At 49.3% G+C, this 22,436-nt stretch overlaps 1 protein-coding gene across 1 annotated transcript in view; it reads right to left on the bottom strand.

Annotated features, from left to right (window-relative positions):
• The window catches only part of LOC309546749 (uncharacterized protein), a gene marked incomplete at its 3' end in the record, with an annotated part of 37,387 nt that extends 29,378 nt beyond the window's left edge, over positions 1 to 8,009 (bottom strand). The window contains exon 1 of the mRNA XM_082246443.1: positions 6,951 to 8,009. Within this exon, the coding sequence (XP_082102569.1) occupies positions 6,951 to 7,885 (935 nt within the window). The 5' untranslated portion in view covers positions 7,886 to 8,009. The remainder of the gene's footprint in view (positions 1 to 6,950) is intronic.
• Between the last annotated feature and the right edge of the window lie 14,427 nt (positions 8,010 to 22,436).

Genomic DNA, 22,436 nt, shown 5'->3' with positions numbered 1-22,436 from the left:
GACAATGCTGTGGCGCTCTGCAATCATTGGGGGACAATGCTGTGGCGCTCTGCAATCATTGGGGTACAATGCTGGCACTCTGTAATAATTGGGGGACAAAGCTGTGGCGCTCTGCAATCGTTGGGGGACAATGCTGGCACTCTGCAATAATTGGGGGACAATGCTGTGGCGCTCTGCAATCATTGGGGGACAATGCTGTGGTGCTCTGCAATCATTGGGGGACAATGCTGTGGCGCTCTGCAATAATTGGGGGACAATGCTGGCACTCTGCAATAATTGGGGGACAATGCTGTGGCGCTTTGCAATCATTGGGGGACAATGCTGTGGCGCTCTGCAATCATTGGGGGACAATGCTGTAGCACTCTGCAATAATTGGGGGACAATGCTGTGGCGCTCTGCAATCATTGGGGGACAATGCTGTGGCGCTCTGCAATCATTGGGGGACAATGCTGTGGCCACTCTGCAATCATTGGGGTACAATGCTGTGGCACTCTGCAATCATTGCGGTACAATGCTGTGGGCACTCTGCAATAATTGGGGGACAATGCTGTGGCGCTCTGCAATCATTGGGGTACATTGCTGTGGCGCTCTGCAATCATTGGGGGACAATGCTGTGGTGCTCTGCAATCATTGGGGGACAATGCTGTGGCACTCTGCAATCATTGGGGGACAAAGCTGTGGCGCTCTGCAATCATTGGGGGACAATGCTGGCACTCTGCAATAATTGGGGGACAATGCTGTGGCGCTCTGCAATCATTGGGGGACAATGCTGGCACTCTGCAATAATTGGGAGACAATGCTGTGGCGCTCTGCAATCATTGGGGGACAATGCTGTGGCGCTCTGCAATCATTGGGGGACAATGCTGTGGCGCTCTGCAATAATTTGGGGACAATGCTGTGGCACTCTGCAATAATTGGGGTGCAATGCTGGCACTCTGCAAAAATTGGGGGACAATGCTCTGGCGCTCTGCAATTATTGGGGGACAATGCTGTGGCGCTCTGCAATCATTGGGGGACAATGCTGTGGCGCTCTGCAATCATTGGGGGACAATGCTGTGGCGCTCTGCAATCATTGGGGTACAATGCTGTGGCACTCTGCAGTGATTGGGGTACAATGCTGTGGGCACTCTGCAACCATTGGGGTACAATGCTGTGGGCACTCTGCAATCATTGGGGGACAATGCTGGGGCACTCTGCAATCATTGGGGTACAATGCTGTGGCGCACTCTGCAATCATTGGGGACAATGCATCGATTGTCCCCAATGATTGCAGAGTATCAGCCAGGATATCAGCCAGGATATCAGAAAGTGGGGGTGTCCAATCGCAAAGACTTGCGCCCAGGTTACCCCCCAGAAGGCAGCCAATCGGCGCCTCTTCTGGGACGTAACCCCACTATGCCATCACCTGTGCCATGCCTGTACCATGACTTCAAAGTCACGCAATTTTTTACTGCGTTTTTTGACGCGAAGCAATACCTATTACATTTTTCTTTTTGCGCCCCCCCCAAAAATTTTGAGCACCAGCCGCCACTGGTCGGGAGTCGGGACGGGAACGCTTTGGCTCTGGATCCTCTGTCGTCGTCTGGGCCGGCTCAAGTGGGAAGGAGAAGGAGACGGTGACGGTGACGCCCAAGCACCGCCCACAGCCACCACACCAATCACAGGACGGCAAGCAAGAGGTGGGAGTGTTCGGGGTGCATCGCTCTGCGCCCCGAGCACATTCTAAAGGCCGCCAATAAGCTTCAGGAAAAAAGCACATGAGGACAAAAACCCCACCCCCTCCATAGCAGGAGCATTGGCCGTCTCCCCGCTGCAATTAAAGGAACACTTTTTTTAGGTGTAAATATGAGTTTGACTCTTGTGGCTCAGTAAATAATAGTATTTTGTGGGTACAAGGACTGTGATATATGTGTGCAATGTATACGCCAAAGGCTCTGGTTTTGTATAACCATCCCCCTTTAAGCCACTCCCCCTGTAATGTACAATCTGCCCATGTGACATGTGTAGAAGTTGTTTCTCCATTGTATCCCAGGGTACCCCCAGGTCTTTCACAATCTTAGTTGTGCTCACATTTTTTCATGCTGTGTTGACTTTTAAATAACAAAGCCAGGCAGATTACCTGTTATTGGTATTGTTAATGTTTACATACTGGCTTTACTATTTAACCCCATAACTAAACGGTATTACATACACTATGTTGTCAAAAGTATTGGGACTCCTGCCTTTACACATACATGAACTTTAATGGCATCCCAGTCTTAGCCTGTAGGGTTCAATATTGAGCTGGCCCACCCTTTGCAGCTATAGCAGCTTCAACTCTTCTGGGAAGGCTGTCCACAAGGTTTAGGAGTGTCTATGGGAATGATTGACCATTCTTCCAGAAGCTCATTTGTGAGGTTAGGCACTGGTGTTGGACGAGAAGGCCTGGCTTGCAGTCTGCGCTCTAATTCATCTCAAAGGTGTTCTGTTGGGTTGAGGTCAGGACTCTGTGCAGGAAAGTCAAGTTCTTCCACCCCAAACTCACTTATCCATGTCTTTATGGACCTTGCTTTGTGCACTGGTGCACAGTCATGTTGGAACAGGAAGGGGCAAAGTCATTAGCTTGAAATTGTACAAAATGTCTTGTTTTGCTGACGTCTTAAGGGTTCCCTTCACTGAAACTAAGGAGCCAAGCCCAAACCCTAAAAAACAACCCCACATCATAATCCTCTCTTCACCAAATGATTTGGATCAGTGCACAAAGCAAGGTCCATAAAGACATGAATGAGCGAGTTTGGGGTGGAGGAACTTGACTGGCCTGTGCAAAGTCCTAATCTCAACCCAATAAACACTTTTGGGATGAATTAGAGCAGAGAGTGGGAGCCAGGCCGAGCCAGGCCAGTGATCCAAATGATTTGGTGGAGCGGGGATTATGGTGTGGGGTTGTTTTTCAGAGGTTGGACTTGGCCCCTAAAGGCCCGTACACACGCAACGATTGTTGGCCGTAAATTTTCGGCCAACGTCCGATCGGCCGATTATCGGCTAGTTAGTATGATGCTTCCAACAACCGACTGCGACTTTTTGGCCGAACAAAATCTGGTGTGCAGGCTATAAAATTTTTGTTGGCCAACAACAGAACGGCCGATTGTTCGTCAGTCAGTACAGATTTCGGCCGACAAAAATGTGATGATCAAGACTGGGCATGCTCAGTGAAGAAAAAACACACGGAAAGTAGACCAGAACATGACATCACTTCTGCAGTTGGTTGTTGTTGGCCGACAAAATTTGTGTGCAGTCTAGAGCACATTTCAACCAACACAACAACACTGGACAAAAGACGGACGATCGGTCGGCCAACAATCGGTGCGTGTGTACGGGGCTTTAGTTCCAGTGAAGAGAACTCTTAAGGCATCAGCATACCAAGACATTTTGGACAATTTCATGCTACCAACTTTGTGGGAACAGTTTGGGGATGGCCCCTTCCTGTTCCAACATGACTGCACACCAGTGCACAAAGCAAGGTCCATAAAGACATGGATGAGCGCATTTGGGGTGGAGGAACTTGACTGGCCTGCACAGAGTCCTGACCTCAACCCAATAGAACACCTTTGGGATGATTTAGAGCCAGAGACTTCAAGACAGGCCCTCCTCTCCACGTCAGTTCCTGACCTCACAAATGTGCTCCTGGAAGAATGGTTAATCATTCCCATAGACACACTCCTAAACCTTGTGGACAGCCTTCCCAGAAGAGTTGAAGCTGTAATAGCTGCAAAGAGTGGGCCAACTCAATATTTGAACCCTACGGACTAAGACTGTATTGCCAATAAAGTTTATGTGTGTGAGAAGGCAGGGGTCCCAATACTTTCGGTAATATAGTGTATATTTTCCTGGCACATAGCTCCATTCTTGGCATCTGCACTGCATTGTACACTGCACATACCCTGCAGACAACATATGCAGAATAAAAATTGCTAAGAATATAACTTGTGTTGGAAAACTTACCAAGAAACCAGCCTTGTTTGCACAGAAACTCTTTTAAAACTCCCAGAAAAGGCTCAGTCTCACTTGGCAGCAGTTAAATATCATCCAGAGCTGTCTCAGCTTAACAACTGAAAGGAATTAGTCACAAACTGCGTATTAGGGTTCGTGCACTTTTGTTACGCTCGCACAAAAAATTAGCTTATGATTCCTTCAGAGCAAAATTTTAATGAATCAGATTTAGTGGGGAAAAAAAAACATGTAGAAATAGGCAGAAATAAGATGTGCAATCTCCCACTAACACGGTTTTACACTTTAAAGCAGAGCTTCACCCCAAAACAGAGGGTTTTTTTGGGGGGGGGGTACTGCATTTTAGCAGCTACCCGCTCCCACTTCTGCTCCTACCCCCTTGGCAATGGGAGCAGAACTTCTACCCCCTCCCCTTCCTACCTGCAACCTCCTGACATGTCCCAGGTCCCAGAAGGCTGTGCATCCATCAAAAAGCGCCGTGCAATTAATGCATGCACAATGGAAAGCCAGCTGTGAAGCTGCAAGGAATCACAAACAGCTTCCCTTAGTAAACATGCCAGCGATGGGGACCTGACGACCGCAGAAAAACAGGCCTGGGTGTGGATAGAGCTGGATCCCTGGACAGGTAAGTGTGCCATTATTAACCACTTGCCGACCAGCCACCGTACATATACTGCGGCAAGTTGGCTCTGTCCCGCTAAATGATGTACCGGTACGTCGCTTCGCGGGACCACTAGCGTTGCTGCGCACAGGAAAAGCCAGTTCACGGGTCCGGCAGCCGCGATTGCCGCCGAGCACCCGCGATCACTCCCTGTGGAGACAGAACTGCGGTCTGCTGTTGTAACACGCCAGACCGCTGTTCTGTCAGTTATGAACACAAGGATCCTGTGTTCCTCCTATTTAGGAACACAGGTCTCTGTGTTCATGCAGCAAGATCCCACCCCCCCCACCACAGTTAGAAAGCACCCCCTAGTGAAACATTTAACTCTTTGATTGCTCCTGGTGTTAACACATTCCCTGCCAGTCTCATCATTGCAGTAACAGTGCATATTTTTAGCACGGATTACTGTAGTAATATCACTGGTCCCCCCAGAAGTGTCAAAAATGTCAATTAGGTGTCCGATCTGTCCGCCACAATGTCTCAATACCGCTAAAAATTGCTGATCACCGCCATTACTAGTAAAAAATAAATGAAGCATGACATAAATCTTTCCCCTAGATTTTAGACGTGATAACTTTTGTGCAAACCAATCAATATACATGTAGCATCCTACAAGGTAGGTGCTAGGTAAAGTATAGTGGGCCTTGTCTGCCTAACAGCAGGGCCATGATTGTCAGCTGGACTGTCATGTCTCCCAGGTGTTGCTGCTGAGAAGGGAGTCTCCCCACTGGCTCCAAAAGAAGATTCTCATTGGGCAGTGGAGGAAACCCAATCAGTGGCCCACTCAGGCCTGTATCTACCCCAGAAGGCAGATTCTGCCGCAGAGGATTCTGGGAGTGGGTATAAGTTTGAAGGGAACGCATGACGCAGCGTCTTTGGCGGTAAAGCAGAGTCCCAGGAGGGAGAGTACAGCTGTCTCTTCTCCTGTCAGAAGGATCGGGTGTCTCAGGTGGCTGCCTGAAAATCCAGGAGGGAAAGCTGAGCTGAGTTGCAGAGAGGATCCGGTGTGCCGAGTACCAGCAGAGAAGGAGGGGTTCAGTTCCAGGAAAACCTTCCAAGGTCGTGAGTACTGTGAACTGCCCCTGGGGGTCTGCCTAGTGTAGAGGGGACAACTCTGGTGAAGGTCCCAGGGATCCGGGAGCCTGCAAGTTTCAAGGGGGTTGCCTAGTGAGAGGACCCTGGAAGTGTAGAGGGGGCGCCAGTGGTTGGGCCCTGAAGAGACAAGTGTGCAGTGTTAGGAGTTGCAGCAGCACAAGCAGTTACAAGGAGCTACCTCAGTCAGTGAAGGGCTGGAGGGAGTCATACGCAGGCCTTTTGAGCTAGACAGAGTGCCAAGAGTCAAGGACTTTTTTACAAAGTGTCCCAGTTAAAGCTAGTTGAGCCAGAGGAGTATCCCACTCATTCCCTTCTCCCATCTCCATCACAAAATAAAAAAAACAAACCAAAGATGCCGGAATGGTCATTGTCTCAGCTCTCACACTTGGGTATTCAACTTAAATGTGTTGGAGGTTGAAAATGTAATCTTTATTTGCATAAAAGATATACAAAAAACAATACTTTGTCGGGGTACATTCTCCCCTGTACTGCGAGGCAGCGCATAAATACACTACATTACAATACATTTCCGGTCATACTAATAAATACATTCAATCACATACATTCATTCTGCGGTATGATGCCTGATGTGGTGTGCGGAGTAAGGATACCCCGTGCCATCACATCATGCATGACGCCGCAATACCCCTGAAGCATGAAACTAAAAACATTGTCTATACGTTGCATTACTCATAACTGTATCAATACTATAACATTTTCAAAAAGCAACAGGTGTGATGGGGGGTGGGAGAGAGGGGTAAGGGGAGGGGAATGAAATCACAGGCCCGAAGCTTTATTGAATGGGCAAAGACACACAAGGGAGAGTGGGGGAAGGGGAAATCTTCAGACCTCCTCTTCCTCCATGAGATCCATCAGGTTATAGTCTCTGAGCAGACTGTGAACCAGTCTGCGACAGTCCTCAATGGACATCCTCTCCCTCTGGTGGATAAGGCACTTTCTGGCGCACCATAAAGCGTCCTTAAAGCAACAGAACACCCGCCAGGCGTTGTCAATGTCCTCTTGGGAAAAAGTCCCATGAAAAAGTCCATTCAGCACAGCAAAATGTGTGATGGCAGTCTGTGGGACAAAGTCTCTCAGTTCAGGTTCCAAGGCCCTCAACAGGCTCTGTGCAAATGAGCACTCCCAGAAAACGTGAAAAGACGTTTCCTCATGGATGATACAAAAGGGGCAGTGCCTGTATCTGCACAAGTTTCTGGCATGCATAAATGTCCTGAGTGGCAAACCCCCCTGGACAGCCATCCACGCCAGATCTTTATGCCTGTTGGTGAGTCCCTTTGAAGAAACATTCCTCCAGACCACTTTGCAAGTGGCTGAAGGGAGGCCTGGAACAGTCTCAGCAATGTCCGATGCTCTGATCAACTTGTAGATAGTTTTTGGCTTCCACAAGTCGGGTTTAACTCCATGCAGCCCCAGCTCCTTGATGAACTTGAAAGTGTCCAAGTAGTACCAAGGAGTGTCCCAGTTGTAGGGGATGGAGCTGTTCCATTTGTCCCATCCAAGGGACCTCCAGAGAGGCAGGAGGAAAAAACGGGACATGGAGTTGCCTCCAGAGTCCGAAGTTCTGTCAATCAAAGTTCTGCGGATGCAGTTGCAGGCAAAGAACACCCCCAGTAACGTTGCGATGTCGGGCACGCCCTTACCGCCCTTGAGGGGTTCCTTGAACATGACTGCTCGCTTCACTCTGTCCATCTTGGAGCCCCAGATGAAGTGGAACACCGCCCTGGTGATGGCCTTGCAGGTGTTGACCCGGGGGGGCCAGGCCTGGGCGAGGTACTGCAACACAGGGAGGATCTCGCTGCGGAGTACCAGTGTTTTCCCTTCGATGGTGAGTTCTCTGAGGCTCCATAGTCCAAACTTTTGTCTCATCTTGAACCGTCTCTCCTCCCAAGACTTCAGGGCTGCGCCCTCAGCTCCAAACCAAACTCCAAGAATTTTGATGAAGTCCGTCTTGATGCTGAAAGGGATAGATGCAGAAGAAGGCAGGAACCACTTTCCGAAGAGCATGATCTCTGACTTCCCGCAGTTGACTTTTGCCCCTGAAGCTTTGCCGAAGTCCTCACAGGTCTGGACGAGCGAGTCGATGGAGCGCTGGTCAGCACAGAACACCGTTACGTCGTCCATGTAGAGTGAGCACTTGACAACCCTTCTGTCCGGTCCCGGTGCGGTGATCCCTCTGATCTCTGGGTTCTGTCGGATGCATTCGGCAAAGAGCTCTATACAGCAAACAAAAAGCAGAGGTGAGAGAGGGCAGCCTTGTCTGACCCCAGAGAGAACAAGGAAAGGGTCAGTTTTCCAGCCATTCACCAACACCGTACTACAAATGTCATTATACATCACATTCACATACGAACAAAACATGTCCCCAAGACCAAACCTGCGCAGAGCTCTGCACATAAACTCATGGGAGACACGGTCAAAGGCCTTTTCCTGGTCAAGACTGACCAGGGCCGCGTGCACACGGCGGCCTCGAATGTACTGGACCGTGTCCCGGACAAGCGCAAGGCTGTCCGCAATCCTGCGACCAGGAATGCCACAAGTCTGATCCGGGTGGATGATCTGTCCGATGAAAGATTCCAGCCTGTTGGCCAGAACCTTGGCGAGGATTTTGTAGTCCACGTTCAAGAGAGAGATGGGACGCCAATTTTTCAGATCCCCTCTCTCCCCCTTACGCTTATACAAAATCGTGATCATCCCCTCCCTCAGCGACGGAGGCATTGTGCCCTCCACCACCATCTCCTCGTACAGCTCGAGCAGGTCCGGGCCAACGAGATCCCACAGCGCTACATAGAGCTCCGCTGGGAGACCGTCGCAGCCCGGGGTCCTGCCTTGCCTAAAGGATCTGACGGCAGAGTGCAGTTCCTCCAGCGGCAAGGGGGCGTTGATTGCCGACATACCTGCAGGATCAATTTGGTTAGTGATACCTGACAAGAACCTGTCGGCCTCAGCCGTATCTGTTTCTTTCGGGGAGTAGAGGTTGGTGTAGTAGTCGCTGACCACTTGCATCACAGCCTCCTTCCCCTTCTGGAGTGTTCCGGTCTCGTCCCGCAGCTCAGACAAGGGAGTGTGTCCTGAGTGGAGTTTCCTGAAAAAGAAAGAGTTACATTTCTCACCTTTCTCAAGATTCTCCACCTTGGAACGGAAGACGAAGTGCCTGGATTCTTCCTCGAAGTGTCCTTTCAGGCGCTTCTTGGTGTCCTCCAGGTCCTGCCTAACGTCCCAGCCGCAGTGGTGAAGGTCCTGCAGGGACTGCATCTGACGTTGCAGTCTCCTGAGCTCCCTCTTCCTGGCACACACTTGCTGGCATCCCCTTGCCTGAAAGAAGCTGCGTAGCTTGACTTTCACAAACTCCCAGTAGTCGCTTACCTTTCTGAAGAACCTCTTGTCCTCCTTCCAGGTAATGTAGGCCTCCCTGAGTTCCTCCAGCAGTTCCTCATTTTCCAGCAGGGTACCATTCAGCTTCCAGGAGCCCGGACCGGGGGCAAAGCCCTCGCCCAGGTCACCCCGAAAGTGAATGGCCCTGTGGTCAGAGAAAAAGCAGGGGACCATGGAGAACCCGCGATGTCTGACTGTCTTGGAGGTGAGCACGAAGTCTATCCTAGAACGCACAGATCCATCAGGACGGCACCACGAATAGTTCACGGAACCTTTCCCTATGGATCCCACGGCGTCCTTCAAGGAAGCCTCCGCAATCATCTCCTTGAGCAGCCTAGACGTGGTGTCGAGCTTTGCGTACATGCTGGAGCTGCGCCCATCCTCCTCAATCGGACAGTTAAAATCACCGCCGATTACTACTGTCCTGGTGGTGACGAGTTGGGTCCGCAGGGTCTGGAAAAGCTCCAGTCGCTCATTCTTATCCGGGGAGGCGTACACGTTGATGAGCCTAACTGGCTCTCCCGCCCATGAGCCGTCTACGACCAAAAGACGGCCACAGACGAGCTCCTGGACGGAGTCAACCGTGAAACGACCACCCCTGACAAGAATGGCTACCCCTGCAGACTTACAATCGACACCCCCGGACCAGTAGGAGGGACCATGGGTCCACTGGGAGGACAGATGAGTGTACCTCCTTGAGAAGGGTAGGGCACACTCCTGAAGCATGTAGACATCACTCTGCTGAGTGGAAAGAAAAGTCAGCGCCACCTGTCTTCTAGACGCATCCTTGATGCTCCTAACATTAATGGAAAAGATGGAGATCTCTGCCATCATGTAAAGGAGATGAAGGGGCTAGCTAGCAGGTGGGCTGAACTTACCTCCCCTGAGGGGGGGGTGGTTCTTCCACTGCCTCTTGTGCCTGTCCGGTGTCCTGGTTCAGGCCGTTCTCCTCGAGGATGCTGTCCATCAGGTCCTGGGTGAGGTCAGTCCCTGGGGAGCCAGATCCTTACCATCCTGCATTTCTCCTTCGTCTTCCCCCACAGACTCGAGGTCCTCGAGGTCCTCCACCACTGGGTCCAGTCCAGCGATGTCATGTTGCTGGGCCCCGGTGGGCCGCTTGGTGGGTTCATCAGTTGTCGGACTATCTAGGTTCCGTTTTCGGCCTTTGCTGGTGGGGGTGGGGGTGGGCAGGGTGGGGAAGTCCTCCATGGAGGACAGGGCGGGGGGGGGCTGGGAGGGGGGGGCAGGGGCAGGTGCGGTCACCTCCGACTCAGGGGTGTGGGGAGGGATGGGTCGGAGGAGGTGGTAGGGGCCTGGGGAGGGGGGGACTCACCAGTGGCTTTCCGGGGTTCCTTCGCAGTCTTTTCCCCTGGCTTCTTTTTCTCAGCGCTGTCTGGAGCTTTGCCCTTGATCAGGGCTCCATCGTAGGACCGGGATCTCTGGGGGCAGTCTCTGTAGACGTGCTCAGCCAATCCGCAGAGGTTACAGGTCTTGGACCTCGGGTAATCCTTGGTCTCATGGCCTGTAGCCCGACAGAACCTGCAAGAAGGTTCCTGACAACCAAAACTTACGTGACCCTGCATGCCACACCTGCGACAGGTCTGGGGCATGTCTGCGTAGTAAAGGAGTCCTGCGGAGTCTCCCAGAGAGGAGCAGGGCTTCAGGTGTTGGAGATCCCCCGAAGGCTCTCTCCTTAACCTGCAAGAAACTGCCCACTTACCTGTCCAGAAGCCGTTGACATCGAGGATTCGGACTGGGTCTTTGGCCACAATGCAAAACCTCTGGAGGTAGGTAGCAATGTCTTTTCCTGGGGTATGGGGATTCCTCATGGACACCGTCACCCGCCTTTCATCCCGTTGAATGGGAGTGTTCGCAACAAAGTTGCGGAAAGGGGAATCCGGGCCACAATTCTTCACCGCTTCCCAGTACCTTCTACAGACCTGTAGAGACACAAAAGTTATATAAAATATACCTTTCATGAAGGTCTGTACGGACAGTGTCTCCGCCTTGCTGAACCCCTGCTCGAGGATCATCTTTTTGCCAAAGATTTCCGGGGTCATGTCTGGGACTCTTCTGTCCACCTCTTTCAGCTGCAGCACCACTGTCTGCCTCATCCAGGGTTCCAGGGTAGGAAGCCCGTCTGCGGACCTGGCTGGCCTTGCTGAGCCCGGCTGGGTGGCGTTGGCCGGGGTGGGGGTGGAGGTTGAGGCGACTTCTCCCGGAGTCTTGGCAGAAGTGGCGGGGACATGCTTCTTCTTCCCAGTGCTCTTCCCCATGACGGAGGAGTTCGTCGGTAGTCGCTTCAGGAGAACTTCGGCGGCTTCCTTCTTATTCCTCGGCGTCTTCACTCTTTCGCAGCCTTTAAAAAGGCCCTCTACTGCCCGAAGGTAGTAGCGCAGAGTGGGGGGGAGGAGGGAAGATCGCAATCTCGTTCCTTGTGGGGGCTAAGCCTCTAACCCAATAGCAGCGAGTAGGTGAAGCTGAATTTAATCAACGATCCTACAAGGCCGAGCAGAGGGTACCCCACAAGGACCAAATGGCTTGGATAGATACAAATGTTTCTCAACGTCCTAGCCGTAAAGCAGAGACACCCCTAAGGGCTAAAGTCGATACTACACTTGATCTTAGCCAAAAGGCCGAGAAGCGAAATGTGTTGGAGGTGTTACCGGTAACAATGGCAGACCCACATCAGGCTTAATGCCTGGAAATCCTGCTACATACACTTACTATTTTACACTTATTATTATACTTATTGGGATTTTTTTTTACCAAAAATATGTAGCAGAATACAAATTAGCCTAAAATGATGAAAAAATTTGATTTTTATTTTTTTTTTTATTATTGGGAATGTTATATAGCAGAAAGTGAAAAATATTGTTTTTTTTTTCTTTCAGAATTGTCGCTCTTTTTTTGTTTATAGCGCAAAAAATAAAAATCGCAGAGTTGATCAAATACTAACAAAAGAAATCGTCATTTGTGGGAAAAAAAAGACATTTTATTTGGGTACAGCGTCGCATGACCGTGCAATTGTCAGGTAAAGTAACTGTGCTGTATCGCAATAAATTACCTGGTCATTAAGGGGGAAAACCTTCTGGTTCAGAAGTGGTTAAAACTGAGCAGCTACAGTATTTATAGCTGCTAAGTTTTAATATATTTTTGTTAGGACTGAAGAACCGCTTTATGACTAAGGGTCCTTTCACACAGGCGGTCAGATCAGGCCAGCCTGTCGGTTTTTCAGGCGGACCTTCCATTCACCGGTATGGAGCGGTGACATGTCCGCTGACACCCCCTACTATCCGATCCTGTCTGCCAAATCCAGATGGATGGTCATCTTATTTTCATCCGTCTGGAGGATCAGATCGGATAAGATTGGGTGAAAACTGACCCATAGGGGAGGGCAGGACTCTATCCATCTCCGATCTGCACAGTGAGCAGAGACGGACCTGTCATCTGTCTGCTTAGTGGGGATCAGCGGGGCGATCCCCCCCCCCCCCCCTAAGCAAAGCGAGTCCCCTGAGCGGACTGCCCTGTGAAAGGACCCTTATGCCCACCAGGTGCATTGATCGATGCAGGTTCACCGCAAAGAAAAATTGAAAACAGTAGTTTTTTTATGTGCCCTATTCATAAGTGTGTATTGCCTAAAATGTAATATGTCTGCATTATTATACAGAATAATGCACTAAGATGCGCATTATAGCCCTGTGTCACAGTGCGTGGTTGTACAAAGCCTTTTTCTGACACTTACAAGTTAAAATCAGTGTTTTTGCTAGAAAATTACTTAGAACCCCCAAACATGATATATATATATATATTTTTTTTAGCAAAGACCCAAGAGAATAAAATGGAGATTGTTGCAATATTTTTTTTTCACACCGTACTTGCGCAGCGGTCTTACAAACGCAATTTTTTTTGGAAAAAAAATGGATTTTTGTAAAATCTTACCGTAAAATCCTTTTCTCTTAGCTCATTGACAGACGTAGTCCTCGGTGATACACCACCTTCGGGTTATGTTGCCTCCACAGGAGCAGGACTAGACAGGAAATTAAAAAGCTCTGGCCACACCCCAGGGGCAGTCCCAGAGGGTATATCCTCTCTCTCTCTGCCTCAGCAAATCAGTTATGTGAAAAAGCAGTCTTTAGAGATTTTAACCCAACTCAAAAAAACAGAGGGGCGGGGACTACGTCTGTCAATGAGCTAAGAGAAAAGGATTTTACGGTAAGATTTTACAAAAATCCATTTTTCTCTAGCGCTCATTGACAGACGTAGTCCTCGGTGATACACCACCTTCGGGACGTCCCAGAGCAGTATCACAACTGAGGGGTGGGAAAATGGAAATCAAATCCCAATCTAGAAGGCCCAACCGGTGCCAACTAGAAGTTTACAATGCTCATCCTTAATGATGAGACTCAACAAAAAAAGAGAAAACAATTTTTTTTTTTTTTTTTCAAACAGAAAAAAACCCTCGAGGTAGACCACCGGTCTCCTCAAATTGCGGCCTGCAAAACCTTGCGGCCAAATGAGGCATCCGCCGATGCCGTCACATCAATTTTATAGAATTTTGTAAAGGTATGTACCGACGACCAGGTGGCCGCCTTACATACCTGGACCACTGACGCCTGATGGCGAAAGGCCCAGGAAGTACTGAGCGCTCGAGTGGAGTGCGCCCTAACAGGGAACGGAGGACTCTGACCCTTAATAGAATAAGCCTGTACCACCGTTTGTCTAATCCATTTGGCAATGGTCGCGGCAGATGCAGGCAAACCCTTTCTGGGGCCATCCGTGATCACAAAAAGTGAATCCGTCTTACGGAATGATTCCGTAGCTTTCAGGTATACCCTGATTGCCCGAACCACATCTAAGGAATGCAACGCATGTTCCCGATGATGCTTGGGCTGAGGACACAAGGAAGGTAGTACAATATCTTCATTCAGATGAAAATCTGAAACCACCTTGGGAAGAAAAGATGGCTTAGGATGAAGTACTACCTTATCCCTATGAATCACTAGGTATGGGGACTGGCATGATAATGCAGCCAGTTCTGACACCCTGCGAGCAGAAGTAATAGCCACCAAGAAGGCCACCTTCTGGGATAAAGTAAGCAAGGGAATCTCCCTGATGTTTTCAAAGGGAGGTTTCTGTAGAACCGACAAAACCAAATTAAGATCCCAAGGCGGTAAGGGCGCGCGGACTGGAGGAGCCAGGTGCCGCACCCCCTGGATGAAATTCCGCACCAAGGATTTGGTAGCTAAAGGCTTCTGAAAGAAGATTGCTAATGCTGAAACTTGACCCTTGATGGTGCTCAAGGCTAGCTTCTGCTCAACCCCCTGTTGCAAAAAGGCCAATATTCGAGACACCGAATAGGTACGTGGAGGAAATCCTAAAGATTCGCACCCCGCAATATAAGTTTTCCATGTGTGATAATAGACTTTGCTGGAAGTCCCTTTCCTTGCTTTAATAAGGGTAGGAATGACTGAAACTGACAAACCTCTGTCCTTCAGTACTTGGGTCTCAATGGCCAGGCCATTAAACCCAGCGACTGTAAAGCATGATGGTAAATTGGTCCTTGAGACCACAGACACTCCCTGAGACGAAGTTCCCACGGAACGTCTACGACTAACATGTCCAAGTTGGCCAGGCCGGCTTGAGGAGGCCAGCCTAGAATTTCTAGGACCACTGGCACTGATTGGATCTGAACCAGGCGTCCCTAGAGGTATCTGGCCCCGACCATCCGAGAAAGTCTGGTCGTTTTCTGTTCCCACACATTTATCAGATACCTGATAGTTATCAGGAAAGGTGATCTTTTCTGGTTGAACCTCAGGGACCGAAGTCACCCGACTAGAGGCTACTTGGCCTATCTGGTCAACCAGATCCGATTCCTGTGAGGTATCGGGACTAATCTTAGGAAAAGGTAAAGGAAAAGATCTATTCAGGGAACGGTAATTACCGCTTCCTGTAGTACTTAAATGTTGGAAGGGAAGAATCGCACCGGTAGTAGTGGTTGATGCTCGATCTAATGTCCTGAATACCGGTGAAAACGTCCCCCCACCCTGAAACCGGGTGGGGGCGCACCTTCAGGCTGTGTACTCCTTTGCTTCGGGTTTGGCTGGGTTGGTCCTTTGCTTGTCCGACCAGCCCTTCTTGAACCCTCCTGGAGGAGTCTTGCCTTTCCCGCTAGTACCAGCCGGGCGCCCTTTATGGGCGGTAAAGAAAGGTCCTCGCTTGTTGCGAGGTCCCTTAGCTTTAGCAGCCTGTGGCAAAAAAGTGCTCTTGCCCCCAGTGGCATCCTTAATGATTTCATCTAGGTTGGCCCCAAATAGACGATTCCCCTGAAAGGGGAGATTTGTCAAGGTCTTCTTGGAACCTAGGTCAGCTGACCAGCATTTTAACCATAGCACACGTCTGAGGATCACCGCTGTCTTAGATGCATACCCTAATAAGGGAGTAGTGTCCAAGGCTGCGTCACAGATAAACTGTAGCCCTTGTATAATCTGTTCCATCAAATAAGATGTCTCCTGGGGAATATCTTTTCCCCTAAGATCTTGGCGTACCATTTTCGCCCATTCCGTAAGTGTCTGGGAAACTAGACCAATAACAATTACTGGTCTAAAAGCTGACCCTATCAGAGAGAAGATGGTGCGGGACTCTGCTTCCATCTTTCGATCCACCGGATCCTTAAAGGACGAAGTGTCCTCCACTGGAATAACCGTGGCTTTATTTAGCCTGAAAATAGGCGGATCCACGACTGGTGGTACCGTCCATTTCTTAATGATGGATTCCTCAAACGGATAGCGTCTAGCAATACGCTTGGAAATAGTAAAGGTACGTTTAGAATGCTCCCATTCTCCTTTAATCTGATTACCGAAACATTTAGGTACAGGAAAAGCCTTCATCGTCTTGATGGGCTTATTAGTACCAAAAGGAATCTCTGTTTCAGTTGCCTCTGCCGGTAAAGCCTCAAGTTTTAAGGTTTCCTGCACTGCCACAACTAGTGCGTCCACCAATGCTTCTTCCTGAATAATAGCAGGAGAAGAAGCGTCCTCCTCACTGTCTGAGGGGGCTTTACCTGGGATAACAGCCCTTGCAGAGGAACCTGCAACTGCCGTGACCACCTCTGAATCTGAGTCAGAGGTGTCAGATGGTATAGGGGTAGGCGGGGGTCGCTTCCTTGACCCCCGTCCCTGACAGGCCGCCTCCACCCGAGCCACCATAGACTCCAAAATTGCTGTAAATGACTCTATACTCTGTGCACCGGCGGGTCCCGTGGCCCCCTCGAGGGAAACAGGTGGGGGAATATGTGTGGCAGGGTCCATGATAACTCCAGTTACTTCCTGGATAATATAATTCAAAAATAAAACTTTTCTTTTTTTTTTTTTTTTTTTTCGACCCCCAGCGCCACAAAAGCCCCTTAGTGTTACCTGCTAGGGATCCCTATCGATCGAGAGAGAGAGAGATAGACCCCCAGGCTCACCACTTGATGCTCAGAGTTTAACTGCAACAGGTTACAGCGCTGTCTTAACAAACAGGAAGTCTATTGGCTGGCTGCCCAGGAAGAAAGGAGGCGGCTCCGCCCCTCTGTACGCCTTCCGGCGCCTCCCCCAAGCTCCACGAGGTGTTTGGATCACCTCAAACATGGCCGCCCCCATGCTGGAGACACGAGGCTACGCCAAAATGGCGGCTCGTGCGATCCAGCAAAAAAAATGGCGGCGGCCCGTACTGAATAGCGGTGTGCTGCAGGGCACACAACACTCTCACTGCATGGGGATATGGCGTGGTTGGCCGTACCGGCCCTAGCGGACCGCATGGCCGTTCGGGAGGCCTGCTAATAGCTGGAGATCTGATTAGGAAGGCAGTCTACATGTCCGTGGCTTCTGACTGGTAGGTAGCTTATTCTTAACCCATAAGATTCCCAGAATGCCACAGATTACATCTTTAAAACATGTATACAATTAGATTGTTAGCTCCCAAACCAAGCCTCCTGGCTTTTTGCACACATAAAATCACACTCAAAGTAGGAGGATCTGTGTCATGTTGTAGGATAGAAAGGGACTCTATCTTACCATACAGAGAGGGGCCCGCGTTCACCACAAAACCCGTCAGGGGGAAAGGGGGAACATACTACTCACCATACCGGAACCAGGCGGGCACCAACTCCTGACAGTACCCCTCTCCACCGGGGCGGGAGGGCTGTCGACCGATACGGACGCCGTGACTCATGGTCTTTGGCGTTTCAGCGAGACGTTTAACTCGCGTGGACAGTCCTTTAATGGGACTTTGTCGCGGCCGACCCAGCGCGGAGCTATGGCCTGCACGCACTCGTAGGCTGAACTGGGGTGACCACCGGATCTCAACATCCAGCCCGTCGCCCAGTTCAGCTTTCTTGCTTGAAGATCTCACAGGAACACTGGAGAAAAAAGCTGTCTAAAAAAATCCTTTAAGAAAAAATTCTTGCCAGGACCTAAGATCCCAGCAAGGTGTCTAGGTCCTTACTCCTAACTAGACAGAAAATAACTGATTTGCTGAGGCAGAGAGAGAGAGGATATACCCTCTGGGACTGCCCCTGGGGTGTGGCCAGAGCTTTTTAATTTCCTGTCTAGTCCTGCTCCTGTGGAGGCAACATAACCCGAAGGTGGTGTATCACCGAGGACTACGTCTGTCAATGAGCGCTAGAGAAATTAACTTTTTTAAATTTAAAAAATAAGCAAAACAATAAAGTTAGCCCGATTTGTGAATGCCTAATGTACCTCCAGCCACAGAATACAAAGTTCTTTGGCTAATTTTGGGGGTCTGTACTGGCTGACACTTACTGCTTTATCCTGTGAATGCCTAATTTTTCAGACTGGAATTGAAAATCAATGGGTCTGTAAATATTCCGCAAAATTGTGGAATGGATGCTGACCCATTTTACAGACGTGTGAATGGACCCTATATGTATTTGACATGTATTTACCGGCTACTGCCAGTTCTGGCTGATTTAGGCCGAGCTATTACACAAAAACCGAGCAATATTACAAAAAACAAAATACACGTTATAACTGTATAAACAATTTATATAAGTTATAAAAAAATAAATAAAATTTTATGGCAACTTTTCCAATAGCAGGATCATCTCCTGCACCCCCTTCATACATGGCCTTCATGCACTCACGAATTGACGAAATTTCGCAGATAAAAAAAGAATGCTTGTCGATCACAGATTTGCTTGATACTTCTGGTATGTCAGTGTCCATGTTGTGGGAATATGCGTGCACAGCTAGTGTTTTGTGGCTGCAAATATGACCTGGAGGTTTTTCATGTTCGCCTGCCATTAAAATGAATGGGACCCGCCGCGAACCTGTGGTTTGCGAACATTTGAGCGAGTTCGCGTGATCGCGTTCGCGAACCGTCCCATCAGTTCGTCCATCACTACTGCAGAACAATCTTCAGGGCCCTTCCTGGCACCCCTTTGTTCTTATTCTTTAGGGTCAACTACACGGCACCCCCTTTACTGTTAAACTTCTTGTGTGAGCTAGCCCCTTGATCCCCTGACTTCTCTGGAGTGGTCCCCTTTCCTAGGCAGACCCTTTGGCAAATCTCCTGGTACTCACGGACACTGATTTTCCTGAGAAACTCTGTCAGCAGCTCCAGTTGTCAGCACTCTGGATCCTCTGCAGCTCAGGTCCACACCTGGTTCACTAGGCCGACTGCCTGAACCACTTTCCTCACACATTGCAGGAGGAGAGACAGCCGTCTGCCTCCTCCTGGGACTTTGCTCCTGCCAAAAAACGCCCTGTCACATGTCCCCTCCGTATTTATGGTCAATCCCAGGATGCATTGCAAGAATGCCCTCCCGCTGGGACTGCCATAAACCCTGATGTGCCACTGGCTAAGCTTCCTCCACTGTCCAACAATCTCCCTCATTGGATACAGTGGGGACTCAGACCCAGTGAATCACACCTAGAAACATGTGACAGGCAAACTAACAGATCAAGCTTCCCTAATAAGCAGCAGGAGCAATAGATGCTTTTACCTAGCACCTGTTTAGGAGGGTGCTACATATGGGGATCACCTTCCCTGGCAAAAAGGCAGCCCAAAGACATGACGTTTCTTAAAAGCTGACTTTGTAGCCAGTTTTATTAATAAGGTTGCATAAAAATAAAACAAAACAGAAAATAAACTCTGCCAACCAGGCACTAACTAAACAGTTTAAGTTTCCTAACTCACAGGTTGAAAGGATTCTCCCAGTAGGGTGACCACGTGTCCCGGATCGCCCAGGACAGTCCCGCATTTGGAGAGTCTGTCCCGGGTCCCGGTCACCCTCATTCCGGGACAATGCAGTGTCCTGGAATGGCCCGTGATGAGCCGCGGCCGCCGTCCGCGGAGGTGCGCGAGCATGGCGGGTCCGCCGCTCCGAGTCCTCCCCTGCCGTGACGACGGTGACGTGACTGGGCCGGCGGCCATTTTCAAGGAGATCATATATCGGGGAGCGGAGTGAGGACATTGAATACCCGGAAGCAGCTCCCCTATCAACGGCATGTCTGCGAGCCCTGCACTGCGCATGCTCATGTCAGGACTGGGATTTCGCGGGTTTGGGGGTGTTGGATGGTTTGGCGCCGGATTTGAAGGTGAAGAGCGGAGTCGGTGCTCCGAGTGGAGGAGACGATGAGTCTGTGGGTGGACAAATACCGGCCCAGCGCCCTCAGCAAGCTGGACTATCATAAGGAGCAGGCGGTCCAGCTGAAGAATCTGGTAACTTAGACACTTCTAGAGAGGAACATACATTGTACAATCATATCTTTATCTTATGACGTCAGGACAGTGTTTCTTGTCCTTTAATATGAGACGTTTCATTGCATTGAGAGGAAAGTAATTAGTCAGGGGTGTGTAATGTTCTGGGTACACAGCGTGCGCTCAGCGCTGTGCTTCGGCCATTCTATTTTTTCTGATTGGGCTGTGTAATGTGACATGTGGCACCCCCCCCCCCCCCCCCCCACTGCTGAAAAATTGGCAAATGAAGGTATCAAAAAACATCATTTTTTTTTGGGGGGGGGTCCCGGAATGGCAGTTTGGAGATGTGGTCACCCTATCTCCCAGTCACCAACAAAATAGACAAAATTTCTCTCATACATCAAACTTTAGATCAGTAGCTCTCTCAGGTTTGGCTTCCTGAATCCCAGGCCAAGAGCAACATTATGCTCCAGCCTTTCCCTTTTTATCTCACCTGGACCATTAATTAAGAAATTAACAATCCAGGTGAGAGACACAAAATCCGAACTGGACTGCTCAGACCCGAAGTTACCTTGAAAACCTGGTCTGGGGTCCACTAATCCTGTACATAGGACAGAAAGTGAGGAGAAATATATCGCAGACATCCCAAGTCTCCCGCGACTTGTGGGAGTCTCCCGGACACCCGCAAGTGCCGTGCGATCTCCCGGCTGCTGCGGGAGACTTAGGATGTCTGCAGTCAGTGACAGAGCCGCTGCTTCCTGTATAGTCCTGGCTCTGTCACAGGCGGAGTGATATGAAATGCACTCTAGGAGCCATACAGGAAGCAGCGGCTCTGCTCTCTACTGCAGCCACTGCTTCCTCCAGCAGTACCCGCATGACCAGCATTACCCGCCAGCAGTGCCAGCAGTACCCACCAGCATTACCCGCCAGCAGTGCCAGCAGTAACCACCAGCATTACCTGCCAGCAAAGGTGTGCGCAGCCTATTGCATTAGGGTGTGCACCCCATAGCTCAAACACATGTGTTTGTTTGTGTGTCATAATATTATATATATATATATATATATATATATATATATATATATATATATATATATATATATGGCCCTGGCATATTGATATCCCTGCCAGCACAGTGAAAGAGAAGTGTGTAAGCATTTATCTTATGGCAGACTTGGTAAGAGGGAGATCTTTCCCATCTCCCTGCTGCTACACAGAGCAATAATGCTAATGTGCACTAGGTGATTAGAGTGTGCCCAGGCACACCTGGCACACCCTGTGCGCACGCCTATGCCTGCCAGCATTACCCGCCAGCAGTAACCACCGGCATTACCCACCAGCATTACCCACCAGCAATAACTGCCAGCAGTAACCGCCAGCATTACCCACCAGCAGTAACCGCTTGCAGTACTTGCCAGCACTACCTGCAAGCAGTAACTGCCAGCACTACCCACCAGCAGTACCCACCAGCAGTAACCTCCAGCAGTAACTTCCAGCAGTAACTTCCAGCAGTACCCACCAGCAGTAATCTCCAGCAGTAACTGCCAGCATTACCCAACAGCAGTAACTGCCAGCAGCAACCACCAGCAGTCCGCAAAATAAGTAAAAAATGGTATGTGCATTAGCGTGTGTAAATTGTTGCAATATGTTTTTTAATAACCAGTTGTGTTTTGTCATAATATGTCATGTCCTTCTTCTTACATGTATGAATAAGGACATGACATTTTCTGGCTGCCTAAGTCACATGTGCTAGGGGTGCAACTATCTCCCAGCACATAATTGTAAATATCCCAGCATGTGCAGTGTTTCTGACTCCTACCACAATGACCACTTCAAATCACTGAAGCGGTCATGGTGGTTCGAGTGTTCCTTTAATATCTCTCAGAAGAAGTAAACCTCTGTATACTGATTCCATTTCATTTCATTATCCTCTAGTTGTGTTAACCACTTAAGCCCCGGAAGATTTTACCCCCATTCCGACCAGGGGGTATTTTGCGATTCGGCACTGCGTGACTTTAACGGACAATTGCGCGGTCGTGCGACGCTGTACCTAAACGAATTTGGCGTCCTTTTTTTCCCACAAACAGAGCTTTCTTTTGGTGGTATTTGATCACCTGTGCGATTTTTTGATCACGCGCTATAAACAAAAAAAGAGCGTCAATTTTGCAAAAATAGCAATATTTTTCACATTTTTTTATATGAAATTCCCCCCCAAAAAAATGTAAAAATCAAAATTTTTTAACATTTTCGGCCAATTTGTTTTATGCTACCTATGTTTGGTAAAAAAAAAAATTTGCAAAAAGCGTATTTTGATTGGTTTGCGCAAAAGTTATCGCGTTTACTAACAAAGGGAAAGATTTTTGTCATTTTTGTTGTTTTTTTTTTAACGCGTAATGGCGGCGATCTGCGATTTTTTTTTTGCGGTACTGGGACATTGCGGCGGACAGATCGGACCCTTGACTGACATTTTTGACACTTTTGGGGTTACCAGTGACATTTCTACAGTAATCAGTGCTATATATATGCACTGTTACTGTAAAAATACACTGGTAGTGAAGGGGTTAACTTTATTTGGGAGGGAGGGGCTGTGTGTGTCCC

This window comes from Pelophylax lessonae, assembly GCF_965119305.1.
Source record: "Pelophylax lessonae genome assembly, chromosome: 2".
NCBI classification, from domain to species: Eukaryota; Metazoa; Chordata; class Amphibia; order Anura; family Ranidae; genus Pelophylax; species Pelophylax lessonae.
Note: the sequence above shows the minus strand (reverse complement) of the source record. Positions and strands in the feature narration are given on the sequence as shown.